The sequence below is a fragment of the Canis aureus genome, chromosome 8, assembly GCF_053574225.1.
Source record: "Canis aureus isolate CA01 chromosome 8, VMU_Caureus_v.1.0, whole genome shotgun sequence".
Classification (NCBI taxonomy): domain Eukaryota; kingdom Metazoa; phylum Chordata; class Mammalia; order Carnivora; family Canidae; genus Canis; species Canis aureus.
In genome coordinates, this window is record NC_135618.1 from 60683208 (window position 1) to 60698836 (window position 15629).

At 51.9% G+C, this 15629-nt stretch overlaps 2 protein-coding genes across 3 annotated transcripts; one reads left to right on the forward strand and one right to left on the reverse strand.

Moving 5' to 3' along the window:
• Positions 1–135: 135 nt before the first annotated feature.
• Positions 136–2173, reverse strand: VKORC1 (vitamin K epoxide reductase complex subunit 1). The gene is made up of 3 exons (XM_077907395.1): positions 1929–2173; positions 1052–1161; positions 136–576 (listed from the first exon to the last, which is right to left on the reverse strand). Exons 1-3 carry the CDS (start codon positions 2099–2101, stop codon positions 368–370), a joined length of 492 nt encoding a protein of 163 aa, XP_077763521.1. The 5' UTR covers positions 2102–2173; the 3' UTR covers positions 136–367.
• Positions 2174–9844: 7671 nt separating this feature from the next.
• Positions 9845–14133, forward strand: BCKDK (branched chain keto acid dehydrogenase kinase). Of its 2 annotated transcripts, none has more exons than XM_077907396.1 (12): positions 9845–9972; positions 10550–10932; positions 11052–11120; positions 11212–11322; positions 11649–11696; positions 11777–11896; positions 11979–12077; positions 12270–12343; positions 12648–12776; positions 12866–12966; positions 13426–13584; positions 13678–14133. In XM_077907396.1, the coding sequence occupies exons 1-12, from the start codon at positions 9867–9869 to the stop codon at positions 13935–13937; spliced, it is 1659 nt and encodes a 552-aa protein (XP_077763522.1). In that variant the 5' UTR covers positions 9845–9866; the 3' UTR covers positions 13938–14133. The 2 variants fall into 2 exon arrangements, with proteins under 2 accessions (XP_077763522.1, XP_077763523.1); XM_077907397.1 differs by having other exon boundaries at positions 12866–12955.
• The last annotated feature ends 1496 nt before the right edge of the window (positions 14134–15629 follow it).

Below are 15629 nucleotides of genomic sequence, written 5' to 3' on the forward strand. Positions count from 1 at the left end.
GAAGGGACTAACCATCCTTTCTAGGTAGGTCCTCCACTCTCCCTCTCACTCATATGCTTCTAGTACTGAGGAGGCAAGACGGGGGGAGGCCCAACACTAGGGTCCCTCGCAGACAGATGGCTCAGACTTAGCCAATTTATTTAAGAAATTTTATTGCTCAGAACCTTCCCTCCTTGGGCGATGGCAGGAACTTTGGAAACCAGCCCTTGGGGACAGAGCCAGAGGCACTAGGGTGGAGGAAAGAGTGTGGCACATTTGGTCCATTGTCTTGTGTGGGAGTATGGTGGTGTTAGGTTGCAGACTCTTCTAAGGACCCAGACATGGCCCCCTTGGCAGGGCATGAGGTCAGCCTGGCTTGGGTGAGGGCTCAGTGCCCCTTGACCTTGCCCTGCGGCTCCTGGACCTTCCGGAAGCTGAGCACAACCAGGCCCACATTGATGGCATAGGTGGTGATGCAAACGATGCAGAAATCATAGAGTACGAAGAATAGGATCCAGGCCAGGTAGACAGAACCGATAAGAGACACCAGGGAACTCAGCACCAGCAGGATAGATGCCCAGCGGGCCCGGAGGCAACCTGCAAGGCAGACAAGGCTCAGGCATGGGCTTCAGGGACTGGCCACCTCTAGAACACTGCTTTGACTTCAGGGTACCCCCCTAGACTCTGCTGGGTAAGAGTCTCTAAAATGAGAGGCTCTGATGGGCCTCACGAAGGCCTTTGTTCTCCTATCAGTTCAATGATCCCTAGAACCCAAATAGTGAATTTTCCCGCTGAGCTCTACATGAGATGAAAGAGAAGCAGTCCTTGGAGTCCCCTCAGAGAGTAACTACGGAGTCTTTTCCACAAAAGTGTGGAGTCTTAGGATCCTTTAAGAGCCCTGCTGGCTTTGACAGTACCTAAACCAAGTGAGACTTGTTAGTTCCCGCCCCCAGGTGCTCAGCCCGTCTGGGTCACCAAGATTGCCAGGGATGGGGTTGAGCTGGGCTGGCCAAGGGGGAGGGGGCCTGTCAGGAAGAGGCGGGGCCTACAGGGAAGGGGCGGGACCACTCACCTAATAACAGCTGTAAAGTGTAGAAGATGCAACCGAATATGCTATTGGATTGATTGAGGATGCTGTCCTGGCCGAGCACCTGTTCCACCAGTCCAAAGCCCCGGCCCCACCTGGTGGAGGGAAGGGCCCAGGTGAGGAGTGGTAACCCAGTGCCTTGGCCCTGTCCTGGACGGGTGATTTTCTAAAAGCCACCTAGGCTGTACTTCCCCCTTCCCTCCCCATGCCCTCCAGAGTCCAACGGTCAATGACCTCCTCGCTAGCCTCCCTTTGGCCAGATCAGGATTCCATGTCACTCCTGTCCTCCCCTACCTCCAGGCCAGGCCAGCCTGGCCATGGCTCCACCATACACGCCCCTCTTTGCATCCTAGACCTTTAATAATTCTTAAGATGGCAAGGTAGATAGAAAGTTGACCTTGCTTTTACAGAGTTACCAGAGACTGGGCATACAGTGCAGAATCTCTCCGTCCTGGACCTCTAAATCTCCAGCTCCCTGTCCGCCCACTCCCCACTTTGTATTCGACCAACCCCAGGCCCTCATGCATAGCCAGCCCAGCCCTTATCCCCAGTCACAGCCATCCTCAAGCCCATCATCAGTCGCTCTACGCTATTCCATTCCCTCTTCTACCCGGTTACCCTTATTCCTTGTTATCAGGATCTACGTGCTACTCCCCGGAATAAACCCAGTGCCCAACAACACTGTCTACACCCCCTCACCCCAGGCCCCACACTTCCATCTCCAGGCAACGACCCTTCAAGCAGCCCCGCCCCCACGGGTCCGCTCACGGGGCATCCCGATCCCAGGCTCCAGAAGCGGTTGGCAACCTGGCCGCCCAGCCGAGCAGCCCCGTTCCCCCAAGCCTTGCACTCCCGCGCGCACCTGGAGGAGAAAACGCGCGAACAGCTGATGGCGGTGCCCACGTCGCAGAGCGCACGGTAATCCCGGTCCCGGGCGCGCGCCGCCTTCACGTGCAGCGCGTACAGGGAGAGCACTAAGCCCGCGAGGCACAGCGCGAGCCTCACCCATCCCGGGTTCCCCCAGGTAGCGCTCATGTCTCCTGGTCACGCCCGAGGCGCTAGTCCGCAGGGAACGAGCCACGGAGCAGGGGCGGGGCCAGGGTGTGGCCACGCCTTCTCCCGCCCCTCCGGCGAGGCGATTGGCCTGCCTGGCCTTGCACTCCTTGACCCAATTGGTTGTTCCGGCAACCCGTTTAGGCGTGCGGGCAGGGTAGGAAAACAGGGAGGAATGCTGGGAGTGGAAAACCAGATTGGGGGACCAGGGAATTTCAGCGCACACGGCCTGCCTGGCATGATGGGACTTGTAGTCGGAGCGGCCGCAGTGCCTCAAGGGAAATGGAGTCTCCGAGTTTTAAAAAATTATATTACTGCGGCTAACAGTTTAGCGTTTACGCTACGCCAAACTGTTTTAAGCCTTGGCACATCCAAGGCTTAGGGACCGAGGGATCAGGGAATCCAGAAAACGCTGCGATCCAATTAAGAACCAGCATTTTCGCTGAAATTATTATTTCAGATACTATTAGGTCTATAATCTCCAATCCTCATAGTTTGCTCAGCCATTCCCTCCTGCCTCATCAGCGCCACCTGCAGGCCAATCTCCCTCCCTCCCTCTCCTCCGCCTCTCCCTCCTCTCCTTCCCCTACTTCTCTCACCCTTAAATTCCCAGGTCCATTACCACCGCCACACTCTTGACATTATCCTAACTTCTTTTTTCTTTTTAAGAATATTTTATTACTAAAAAAAAATAATATTTTATTACTTATTCATGAGAGACACACAGAGAGGCAGAAGGAGAAGCAGGCTCCAAGCAGGGAGTCTGATCCTGGGATGGCGGGATTATGACCTGAGCCAAAGGCAGAAGCTCAACTGCTGAGCCACCCAGGCGTCCCAGACATTATCCTAACTTCTGTTCTACTGTCGTGCCAGCCTGGCAAACCTGAGTCTAGATCGACCCAAGGATACCTCTTTTCCAAGCCTTCCCTGGGTTAGCTGCACTCTTTCCCTTGCAGACATCACATCTAATGAAGACCCATCTCTCCTATACCTCTCCTTCCTTCTCCTCTGCATTGAAACTTGCTTCTCTTTCCTCATTTTAGAAACAGTAACAAATCTCCCTTCACAGTCAAGTTTTGGGGAAGATTTTACACTTCTACTTTGTACTTACTCACTTCTTCCTTGCTGCCCACCACACCATAAGTTAGTTCCTGCCCCCAAACTCTTCCCTGACAACTAATAGCTGATGTCATCAGAATGCTAAATCCAATGGATGTGTGTGTGTGTGTGTGTATAGTAATTTCTGCATCCAATATCGAGCTCAGATTCACAAACCCAAGATCAAGAGTCTTATATTCTTCCTACTGAGCAGCCAAGTACCCCTCCCATGGATATTTTTGAGTGCTTATCATGCTTGACCTATCAACAGTATTAGTCACTATTGAGCACTCCTGCCCAGGAACTTTCTCTGGATTCTGTGATATTTCACTCTCCTGCTGGCTCTCCTGTCTCTCTGGCTGTTCCTTCTCAGACCCACTCTTCTTCCAGGGAGCATGGTCAACAGAATAATGGCTTCCAAAGATGCCCATGTTCTAATCCCAAGGACCTATGAATATGTTTGGTTCCATGGCAAACAGGAATTAAGATTGCAGATGGAATTAAGATTACTAATCTGCTGGTTTTAAAACAGATTATCCTGTGCATCCAATATAATCACAAGCATCCTTAAAAATGATAAAGGTTGAGGGGCGAAATGAGAAAGGGTATTAGAAGAAGAGAATCAGAGAGGGGACTACAGAAAAAAGGCATAGAGAGGTTGGAATGTTGTTGGCTTTGAAGATGGAGGAAGGAGGTCATGAACTCAGAAATGTTGGGTGTCCTCTAGAAAAAGCAGAGAAATGGACTCTGCCCAAAAGTGTCTGGAAAGGAACTGTTGATATCTTGGTTTTAGCCCAGTGAGACACTTGTCAGACTTCGGAACTGCAAAACTATGAGAGAATAAAGTTGTGTTTTTTTTTTTTAAGTTGTGTTGTTTTAAGTGACTAAGTTTGTGGTAATTTTTTTAATAAAGATTTTATTCATTTATTCATGAGAGACACAGAGAGAGGGGCAGAGATGCAGGCAGAGGGAGAAGCGGGCTCCATGCAGGGAGCCCGATGTGGGACTCGATCCTGGATATCCAGGATCACGCCCTGAGCTGAAGGCAGACGCTCAACCGCTGAGCCACCCAGGCATCCCAAGTTTGTGGTAATTTGTCACAGCAGCCTTAGGCCATTGTCTCATCTCCATTACCCTGTGGGGACACATCAGCCCTAGTCAGTTCTGGAAGAGAATACAGAGTAGTGTGAATACCAGAAGGTGGGAATCATTGAGGGTGTACTGCTGTTCAACAAATCATCACAAAAAAGAATGGCTTGAAATAAAAATGGTCATTTTCTTTTCTTTTTTAAAAAAAGATTTATTTATGATAGACTTAGAGAGAGAGACAGAGAGAGACAGAGAGAGAGAGAGGGAGAGAGGCAGAGACACAGGAGGAGGGAGAAGCAGGCTCCATGCAGGGAGCCTGACGTGGGACTCGATCCCGGGACTCCAGGATTGTGCCCTGGGCCAAAGGCAGGCGCTAAACTGCTGAGCCACCCAGGGATCCCCTCATTTTATTTTCTCTTACAGATTTTATAGGTTGGGAATTTGGGAAGAGAATTTTGGCTGAGAATGCTGGCTCCCATAGCTGCAGTCAAATGATGGCTAATGCTGGAACAATGGGAGTTTGAAGCAGCTGGGGGCTAACCTAGCAATTCTTTCTCTTTTTTTGTAGTCTCAGGATCCATATAGTCTCTCTGTATGGGCTAGTTTGGGCTTCCTCACAGCATGCAGTCTCGAGGCTACAATAGCCAGCTTTCAAAATTGTCCTGAATGAGTTCCATTTTCTAGTATTCATTTCATTCATTATGTAGTCTCTTTCTACACTAGACAGGGCTGACCTGAGCCCATAGGATAATACAGAAATTATGGTGTATTGTTTTAATGGCTAAGTCATAAAGATATTGCGGCTTCTATCTTGTGCCCTCTCAGATCACTGGCTCTGTGTGAAGCCAGTTGCCATGTTATGAGGACACTCAGGCAGTCTAGGGAATGGACCACTTAGTAAGGAACTGATTCCTTTTGCCAACAACCAGCATGAACTTGTAAGGCATGTGAGAGCCACCCTGGAATTGGATCCTCCAGCATCAGTCAAGCCTTCAGATGACTGTAGTTTTAACCAACGTCTTGACTGGAACTTCATGTGAGATCCTGAGCCAGAACCACATAACTTAGCTGCTTCTAGATTCCTGACCCAAAGAAACTGTATGAGATACTAAATGTTTATTGTTTTGAGCCGGGATGTTGTGGGGGTGATTTGTTACACAGTGATAGGTGATTGATACAGGACAGTCAAACTGCCTGCATAGCAGCTCAGGATTCTAGTACAAGCGCTCCAGGGAGTGAAGTGGAAGCTGAATCATCTTTTATGATGTAGCTTTAAAAGTCATATAGTAGGGCACCTTGCTAAGTTAGTGGAGCATTTGACTCTTGATCTTAGGGTTGTAAGTTTGAGCCCCACATTGAGCATACATATTACTTAAATATAAAATGTTTAGGGGATCCCTGGGTGGCTCAGCAGTTTAGCGCCTGCCTTTGGCCCAGGGCGTGATCCTGGAGTCCCAGGATCGAGTCCAGCATCGGGCTCCCTGCATGGAGCCTGCTTCTCCCTCTGCCTGTGTCTTTGCCTCTCTCTCTTTCTCTCTCTCTCTCTCTGTCTCTCGTGAAAAAATAAAAATAAAATCTTAAAAAAAATAAAACGTTTAAAACAAAGTCACATGGTATCCCTTCCACTGTAACACAAGCCTCCTCAGTTCCAAGGGAAGGAACATAGAATTGCATTTTTTAAAATATTTATTTATTTATTTATTTATTTATTTATTTATTTATTTATTTATAGATTTTGTTTATTTTTTCATGAGAAACACAGGGAGAAAGGCAGAGACATAGGCAGAGGGAGAAGCAGGCTCTCTGCGGGGAGCCCAATGCAGGACTTGATCCCAGGACCCCAGGATCACGACCTGAGCTGAAGGCAGACACTCAACCACTAAGCCATCCAGGTGTTTCAGATTTTATTTATTTATTTAAGAGAGAGAGAGAGCAAGTGTGCACATGGGGGACGGACAGAGAGAGAAGAGAATTCCAAGCAGACTCCACGCTGAGCATGGAGTCTGACTTGGGGCTCCAACCCAGGACCCCAAGATCATAACCTGAGTCAAAAACTAGAGTCAGCCACTTAACCAACTATGCCACCCAGGTGCCCTAGAACTCCATCTCTTGATTTGAGAAGTGTCAAAGTAATATTATAAGAAGTTCATGTGCAGTGGGCCATTCTTGGAAATACAGACTGCCACATGGGACAGCGTTATTTTCTCCCATCTCCTCTTACTCCCTACAGGTCACAGCCTCCAACTTCTGACCTGAGCCTAGATCTCTCTCCTCGGCTCCAAACCCCATAATAGAAATACCTCTTGGATGTCACCACCTGGATGCCTCAAGGTCATTCAGATGTAATGCAATTCACCCAAAAGTGAACCCCTTAAACTTCCCCAAACCTGTTCTTCCTATGGGATTTCCCATCTTATTTTTTATTATTTCTTTTTTTTAAAGATTTATTTATTTATTTATGATAGACATAGAGAGAGAGAGAGAGAGAGGCAGAGACACAGGCAGAGGGAGAGCAGGCTCCATGCCGGGAGCCTAACGTGGGACTCGATCCTGGGACTCGATCCCGGGACTCAAGGATTGCGCCCTGGGCCAGAGGCAGGCGCTAAACCACTGAGCCACCCAGGGATCCCCGGGATTTCCCATTTTAAATATGCCCCCTTCATTCACCCAAGCCACTCCTCCTGGACCACTCTCTCAATCCCTGTAATCTATGCAGACCACTACTCTGGTTCAAGCTATCTTCATCTCCTTCCTAGATAAATGCAGTAGTCTCCTTACTATTCTCCTGGGTATACTTGTTCCTCATCCACACTGCAATCAAAGTGATCCTTTCAAAAAAGAATGATTGTAGGGGTGTCTGTCTAGCTCGGTTGGTAGAGCATGTGACTCTTGATCTGGGGGTCATGAGTCCAAGTCCCACGGTTGGTTTAGAGTTTACTTAAAAAAAATAATGAGGGACGCCTAGCTGGCTCAGCGGTTGAGCGTCTACCTTTGATTCAGGGTGTGATCCCGGAGTCCCAGGATCAAGTCCCACATCCGGCTCCCTGAGTGTAGCCTGCTTCTTCCTCTGCCTGTGTCTCTGCCTCTCTCTCTCTCTGTCTCTCATAAATAAATAAACAAAACAAACAAACAAACAAAACTAAAAAAAAAGAGAAAAATGAGCAATTAATATAATCAACACATAAAGTATGTAGTATGTTGGTGACAAATGCTACAATAAAAATAAAAAATTAAAAATAAAATAAAAAATTGAACGGGGTGAGGGGAATGGAGGTGACTGCAAGTTTAAATAGGATGGTGAGGGTGGGCTTCATTCAGTTGACATTTGGGCAAAAGCTTGAAGGAGGGGAGAGGTAAGCTATGTGGATATCTAGGGGAAGGGTGTTCCCGGCAGAGGGAACAGCCAGTGCAAGGCTCAGAGGCAGAACATACCTGGTATGTTTAGGGAGCAACAGGGAGATGAGCCTGGCTGGAGCCGTTGCGTGTGGGGTAAGGACAGAGGGAGACAAGAGGGGGAGGAGTCTTTGGATCTTACTGTAAAGTGAGAATAGTGATCGAAACTGCCTCAGAGGGATCCCTGGGTGGCGCAGCGTTTAGCGCCTGCCTTTGGCCCAGGGCGCGATCCTGGAGACCCGGAATCGAATCCCACGTCGGGCTCCCGGTGCATGGAGCCTGCTTCTCCCTCTGCCTGTGTCTCTGCCTCTCTCTCTCTCTCTGTGTGACTATCATAAATAAATAAAAATTAAAAAAAAAAAAGAAAGAAAGAAAGAAACTGCCTCAGAGAGTTGCTCCGAAGATGAGATTAATCCAACAGGAGGCCCTTAGAGGAGGGCCGGACCAGTCTGAACTGTGACTATTAGGAACCCCGTGGGTGCATGGCCCACCTCCGCCGCCGGGTGACAGCAGCGAGTTCAGGCCGAGCGCGGCTGGAGCGCGCCGGGTCAAATGGGGTGAAGTCCTGCCCAGCCTCCGGGCCGTCTCGGGCCACGCCGCGGCCGCGTGAGCGCGGGTTCTGGCACCCTGCGAGCCCGGCGAGTCCCTTGCGTGTCGGCGGGTGCTGTCCTCCCCACCGGGGCCACCCACCCCTCTCCCCTCGTCCCCCGCTCGAGGCGCGCCTTCCTCCAGAGCTCAGTGGCCTCCTGGCCTCGCTCCCGGATGTCGCCAGGCTGCTGGGAAAGAAAGGGTGGGAATGGTGTGCGGATGCGGCGGAAAGGAGGAAATCCCGAGCCTCAGGGAGCCCTCTCCTCCTGCGCCGCATACAGACCTCCCCAGGCTTCCCCAGGCCTGCTGGCCGGCTGTGGTAAAGGGCCCCACCTCTGCTGAAGTTTAAAGACGGCTCCGAAGATGTTCCCTGCTTCAACTAGTCCTTTTTTTTAATTTAAAAATTAAAAAAAAAAAAATTTAGAAAATACATACCTACTATGGTAAAGAAAAATCTGATCAGTGCAAATACAAGTACACACACACAGTCTTACACGCTGAAAAGTCTCTCCATCAACTCCTTGGAAAAAGTAAATTGCTTTTTCACTGGTTTCTCTGCATTTGGTTTCAACCACCCAAACACTACAGCCACAGGGTTCTAAGGAGCAGATCAAATTAAATCCCTTCAGTGACTTCTTACTGTCTCAGGACAAATGCAGACTCCTTGCCCTTGGTGATCTGGTTCTGGTCGCCCCATTCAGCCCCTCTCCTTCCTAGCCTCCACATGGCTGCCCTCAGATTTTCCAGGCTATCCTCTGTCTTGTCATGCCCTTCCCACTCCAGCTTGGGCACCTGGGCTCCTCCTACTCATTCTGCACCTGTACCAATGTCCCAGATCCTATTTGAGGCTTCCATCATGTGCAGCCTTCTTCAGGATTAATGACGCTGAAGCTTTCCTCTGGGGGAGGGAAAAAACACTCACATAGTGTTAATTCCACCTTGGCGCTGTTCTAGGCACTTGACATACATAAACTCATATATCCACACAACCCCAGGGTTGATACATCCTCATTATACCAACACAGCTATTAAAGCATTCAGTTTTTTTTTAAAGATTTTATTTATTTATTCATAGAGACACAGAGAGAGAGACAGAGGCAGAGAGAGAAGCGGGCTCCATGCAGGGAGTCCGATGTGGGACTCGATCCTAGGTCTCCAGGATCACGCCCCGGGCTGCAGGCGGCGCTAAACTGCTGCGCCACTGGGGCTGCCCCATTCAGCAGTTTTTAAGTAAATTGCCCCGGATAGTAAAAGGCTGAACTGGGATTTGAACCAGCAGTCTGATTTGCCACAAATCAGTCAAAAAATGGAAGGATGGGACCACAGGGAAGGGAACCAGGTAGGGTTTGGTCTGTGTGCTTTACATCGAAGGGTCTTTCCGCCCTCTCCCATTTCTTTCCCAGGAAGCCCATTTTATAAAGCAGCAGACAGAGACCCAGGGAGACCACAGATAACTCCGAAAGAATTGTAAAGGGAGCTGTGGAATTCACTTGGGGGTCCAGGAGCCTCGAGAGGAGTAGCTGGGATGGTCTGGCTCCGAACTACAACTCCCAGGAGGCACCGGGCCCCCAAAGCCCACATGACGTCACGGCGGCAGAGGGCGCAGGCGGCTCGGCTAGCCCGGCCGGTCGACTGTTGGGCCGTTCCGCTCGGACCTCGGGCCCGGCCCTGGCCCTGGCCCCGCGGTAAGTGGAACGACCCGCGCAGACCCTGCCTGCGGAGGCTCGGCGGCGCGTGCTCGTAGCCGCCGCTATTGAGCGGGACCGCGGCGTGCGCGTGGACCGGGGTGGCATCTACCATACAGGGGGGATTCGGGCCGAACCAAGTGACCCTGCGGAGGGGGAGCCCAGACGGCGACTCCAGGGCTGCCGCTTCGGTACAGCCGGCCCCCGGGGGCACGAAGCTGTGTGCCTTGCACGCGCGGGCCACGCTTGTGGGGGGCCCGAGCCTGAAGGCACTAAGTAGGGGTCAGCCCCGCCCCCTGAACGAGGGTGCCCAGGACCACAGGGAGCGAGGCTGGTGTTTTCCGACTGGACGGGTCTGAGGATCCCCTCCCCTCCAGGCACCGGGTAGAGCCTCAAGTTGAAGAGTAGCCCGGGCAAACGAGGTTGTGCAGGCTCGGCCTGTAGGTGTTTGGGGAGGTGGTTGGATGGGTGGGTAGAGATTACCCAGGTCTGATGGTACCCGTGTCCACGCGGAGAGATGGTGCGGATTGTCTGGATTCAGACCCTTACAACTCCCCCTTCCCCGTCCACTCCGCAGATGGGAGCTGCTCCCTGGGGGCTGAGCTCGTCAGCATCCTTGACCTGCCGTCACTCCTGAAGTCGGAGAAGAGCCCCTTGCCCACCCACATAGCCCCTTGCTCCGTTTTGGGGTCGCCTCCGTCCATCCGGTCCTCTGCCCTAGCGGCTGCCCAGTCTAACAAAGAAACAAAGGAACAGGGCAGGAAGATGATACTGGCGTCCGTGTTGGGGAGCGGTCCCCGGAGCGGACCTCCACTCCGGCCCTTGCTGGGGCCTGCACTCTCTCTCCGGGCCCGCTCCACGTCAGCCACCGACACGCACCACGTGGAGATGGCGCGGGAGCGCTCCAAGACTGTCACCTCCTTTTACAACCAGTCGGCCATCGATGTGGCAGCGGAGAAGGTGCGCAGCTGGCCAGGGGCCAGTCTGGGCTGGAGTGGGTGTCCAGGGAAGGGGTGGAGCTAATGTGGTGGAGGCGGGGTGTTGCAGATACAGTGCTCAAAGCCCATCTGCCCCTCCAGCCCTCAGTCCGCCTCACTCCGACCATGATGCTCTATTCAGGCCGCTCTCAGGATGGCAGCCACCTTCTGGTAAGATTCCAGCCCTCTATTTGTGTCTTGGTTCCTGGGGCTCTGGTGCAGCCACTGAGGCCCTGTGCCTGACTTCCCTCCTTTTTCCTAGAAAAGTGCCCGGTACTTGCAGCAAGAGTTGCCAGTGAGGATCGCTCACCGAATCAAGGGTTTCCGTAGCCTTCCTTTTATCATTGGCTGCAACCCCACCATACTGCACGTGGTAAGGTGGCCTCAGGAGGTGTGGGGTTCTGGGTTTTTCTAGACAGGACTGTAGATCAATGTCCCCACTGCCCAAGGGGCACATTGGGAGATGGGACTTGGGTGGCAGAGACTTGCCTGCCATAAGGTTTCAGGGCCACAGAGGGCTCAGACCCAAGCCTTCAGAGGCTAAGGCTGCATATTTATCGAGGCTTGAAAGGCCATGATGAGGATTTAAACCAAGTGAGTTGGGGTGGCTGGCAATCTCTATGGGTAAGCTTGGTGGGTGGCTGTTCTCTATACAGTGCCCACAGCATCCCTGTGAATTCCCACACCTCTTTCTTGCAGCACGAGTTGTACATCCGTGCCTTCCAGAAGCTGACAGACTTCCCTCCGGTGAGGGCTGGGCCAGGGCAGGGTGAGGGGCTGAGAGGTCAGGACTGGAACGTCCATGCTCATGACTCTGTGGCCTGTAGATCAAGGACCAGGCAGACGAGGCCCAGTACTGCCAGCTGGTGCGACAGCTGCTGGACGATCACAAGGATGTGGTGACCCTCTTAGCTGAGGGCCTACGTGAGAGCCGGAAGCACATACAGGTCAGGGGCAGCACAGTGGGCACCCGGGCCTACGGGGGGACTTGGGAAAGGCATGGCATTTCTGAGGCTCCACTCTTCACAGGATGAGAAGCTTGTCCGCTTCTTCTTGGACAAAACACTGACTTCGAGGCTTGGGATCCGCATGTTGGCCACACATCATCTGGCGCTGCATGAGGACAAGGTGGGCTGCTGGGATCTGAGATCTACTAGGTGGGGCAGAAGGGACTGACCCAGGGTCCCCCTTGGACTGAGGACTGGACCAAGGGCCTGGGGAGAGGCCTGGGCTGCTTCAGAGGTCCAGAGATTGCAAGCATTTGGAGGCTGAGGTGTGGGTCGAGGTGCTGCTTAATCCTAACTTTCTTTCTCCTGCCAGCCCGACTTTGTTGGCATCATCTGCACTCGCTTGTCACCAAAGAAGATTATTGAAAAGTGGGTGGACTTTGCCAGGTAAGGCGAGAACAGCTAAGGGGGTGGATATCTTTGGCTGGGAAGGCTTGGGCCTGAGCCTTGCCTACGGCAGGGATTCTCCAACGTGGCACTCTTAACATTTTGGGTCAGATTATTCTTAGGGGCTACCCTGTGCTTGTTAGGGTCTTTAGAAGAATCCCTGGCTTCTATTCAATGCAACTCCCAGTTGTGGCAAGGAAAAATATCTCTAGAAATTACCAAGTTTCTCTGGGCATAGTTGGGGCAGCATCACCTTCATCTGAGACTCACTAGTCTAGGTTTGAACCTTTGCTCCTATCCACAGACGCCTATGTGAGCACAAGTATGGCAATGCCCCCCGTGTCCGCATCAACGGACATGTGGCCGCCCGCTTCCCCTTCATTCCTATGCCGCTGGACTACATCCTGCCTGAACTCCTCAAGAATGCTATGAGGTGGGCTGGCTGAATATGTTGGAAGGGGGCAGACAGGAACTGGGATGAGGCTGGGGTACCACCACCTACTGGTCTTTCCTCCTGCATAGAGCCACGATGGAGAGTCACCTAGACACTCCCTACAATGTTCCAGATGTGGTCATCACCATCGCCAACAATGATATCGATCTCGTCATCAGGTTTGCCCTGAGTGAGAGTTAGGCTGGGATACATGGGAGTTCCAGGCACTGTCTCTGACTTCCTGCATGACCTTGAGCCAGTACCTGCCCTACTCTGAGACTTGGTACCTGGTGGTTCTAAGAATGCCATGAGCTGGATGTGAGTGGATCTGGGGCCAGCTGCAGGTCCCAGAGTGCTATCCTTGTCAGCAACCGAGGGACCTGGAGTGGGGAGTTAGGGTAACTAGTCCACGATGTTGAGTTGACAATAAGTGTAAAATCCCATGAGAATGTAAAAGCAGCCAGTGGCCCAGGTAGAAAAGTGAGGATGGAAGGATGTTACTTATAAAAAAACAAGGCCCAAGGGTCTAGGTAGATCACATTCCATCTTTGGGTGGAAGGGGCGGGAAGGCAGACCTAGCACTATTTGGGAAGTAGTGAGGCCCCCTCACCGTAGCTGAGCCAAGCCCATGTTATTAACAACTTGCCAGGATTTCAGACCGAGGCGGGGGAATCGCTCACAAAGACCTGGATCGGGTTATGGACTACCACTTCACTACAGCTGAGGCCAGCACCCAGGACCCCCGGATCAGCCCCCTTTTTGGCCACCTGGACATGCACAGTGGCGGCCAGTCGGGGCCCATGCATGGGTGAGGCCCCACCTGGCCAGGGTGGAGGGCTGGGGGGATGCTCAGGAGGCTTAAGCCTCTGAAGCCTCTCTCCTCTTCCTCTGCCCATCCCAGCTTTGGCTTCGGGCTGCCCACCTCACGGGCCTACGCAGAGTACCTCGGCGGTTCTCTCCACCTGCAATCCTTGCAGGGCATTGGCACAGATGTCTACTTGCGGCTCCGTCACATCGATGGTCGAGAGGAAAGCTTCCGCATCTGACCCCACAGCCCTTGGCCCACTTGCCTGCCTAGCCTGGGCTCCACACCCTGCCAGGACCTTCTGGGCAAGGCAGGATGCCACCCTGCTCCACATGCTGCTGCATCTTGGGTCTTAGGGCCCCAAATAGATGGAATTACATGGAGCCCGGTGCCACCCCTCCTCTACAGAGGTCCCCTGCTTCCCTGCCTCCAGGCCTTGGAGGAGAGGAAGTGGGGGCCCCTGAGGCCTCCAGCACCAGCTCCGTTATTCTTGTTCCTGGGGAACCCCACCTTGACCTGCTGTTTGTTATTAAAGTTCACATTTTGAATGCCCTTTTGGGCCCCATGTGTGGGGAGGGCAGGTGAGCTTTTGTTTCCACCCTGTTTTGGTTCCCTGGGCCCTTGGGTTTAAGTAGCTTATGTCCCAGTCTCTAACTGTCCAGACAGTCTAGTAGGCCAGGTATAGAATTGCCCCCAAATCTCTTCATTTAACAAATGTTTCTGGGCCCCAGGCAGTATCAACAGCCCAAGTTGGCACAGCTTCCAGGCCTCAGTTCTGACCCTCCCTTCCTGGCAGTCACAGGTTCTGGAGGTGAAGGTTACCAGACTGGGCAATCTCCTGAGCCACCTGATTCCTGAGCTTGAGTAAGATTAAAAATACTGCCTGCCAGCTGTGCTTGCTTCTGCCAAGGAAAAGGAACACATAAGATTATACCCTGGCAGGCCCTGGGGGACAGTGGGGCCCTGGTAGGGAAGGCAGAAGGAAAGGGCTCCAGACAGCAGGTGTGGACCCAAGGGAGGGGAAGAAAGGCCTGAAATTCTGCTTGGTGGGACTGGTGATGAGGTGGCGGATTGAGGAGAGACAGGAATTGTATCTGGAGGTCAGATGCCACGTGGCGGAAACCACAGTGACCAGGATGAAAATCCTGCTGGCTGCAGCCCAGGGGGTAAGGTTGGAGTACAGCCAGGAAGCATGGGATTTATCCCGTAGGCAGCAGGAATCCATGGACAGATTTTCAGCTAGGAAGGGATGTTTACAGTTGGATTTCCTAGAAGCAGACACTGAAAGGAGGTTTATGTCCATGTGATTTGTTGAAAAAAGGCTCCAGTTAGGAAGTAGGGGGAAGCAGGAAAGGGAAGGGCAGGAGGCTAAACAAGGATGTCATCTCAGGCAAAAGTTCAGAGTTTGCTAGTAAGTTCTGCCTTAGAGTTGGAGGCAAGAGAGCTATATGTTCCACAGTCATGGATGAACTCTGCTTGACAATGGTTCGTTAATGTCTGTGTTGGGAAGCAGGGGTGGGTAGGTACTTAAGCTTCCAAACTGAAAACTTCCCTTTGCAGCCTTTTAAAATATTATTATTTAATGATTTTATTTATTTGAGAGAGAGGAGGAGGGGGAGAGGGAGAAGGAGAGAAAGAATCCTAAGCAGACTGCGCTGTGCTCTGAGCAGAGCCCAACATAGGGCTCAGTCTCACATCCCTGAGATCATGACTTGAGGCAAAATCGGGACTGGATGGACACTTAGACAACTGAGCTACCCAGGCACCCCTACCCTCTTTTCAATTTTGTGGGGGGCAAAACAGCTCTATTAGCCCAAAGGATAGTTTGACAAAAAGCATCTGGCTTTTGAAAGCACATCAAAGGTAATGTAGATCTGAAGAAGCAACAAAAAGATTTCAGAGGGTCTGGGTAAAGCATCTACACAGCTCTAGAAGGAACAGGGAGATTTGCACATTAGAAGGAGGATTAGAGGGAGAACAGTGAGGAGGTTGGTGTAGTAACCTGGATCAGGGATTTATGAAGCCTAGGCTAATCCTCAACTAGCAAG

Coding starts and splice junctions, on each gene's coding strand:
- BCKDK (XM_077907396.1), top strand. CDS start 9,867: ATGACGTCACGGCGGCAGAGGGCGCAGGCGGCTCGGCTAGCCCGGCCG. Junction 9,973..10,549: donor GCCCTGGCCCTGGCCCCGCG/GTAAGTGGAACG, acceptor TCCACTCCGCAG/ATGGGAGCTGCTCCCTGGGG. Junction 11,697..11,776: donor AGCTGACAGACTTCCCTCCG/GTGAGGGCTGGG, acceptor TGTGGCCTGTAG/ATCAAGGACCAGGCAGACGA.
- VKORC1 (XM_077907395.1), bottom strand. CDS start 2,101: ATGAGCGCTACCTGGGGGAACCCGGGATGGGTGAGGCTCGCGCTGTGC. Junction 1,162..1,928: donor TCGCGCGTTTTCTCCTCCAG/GTGCGCGCGGGA, acceptor TCCCTCCACCAG/GTGGGGCCGGGGCTTTGGAC. Junction 577..1,051: donor CACTTTACAGCTGTTATTAG/GTGAGTGGTCCC, acceptor TCTGCCTTGCAG/GTTGCCTCCGGGCCCGCTGG.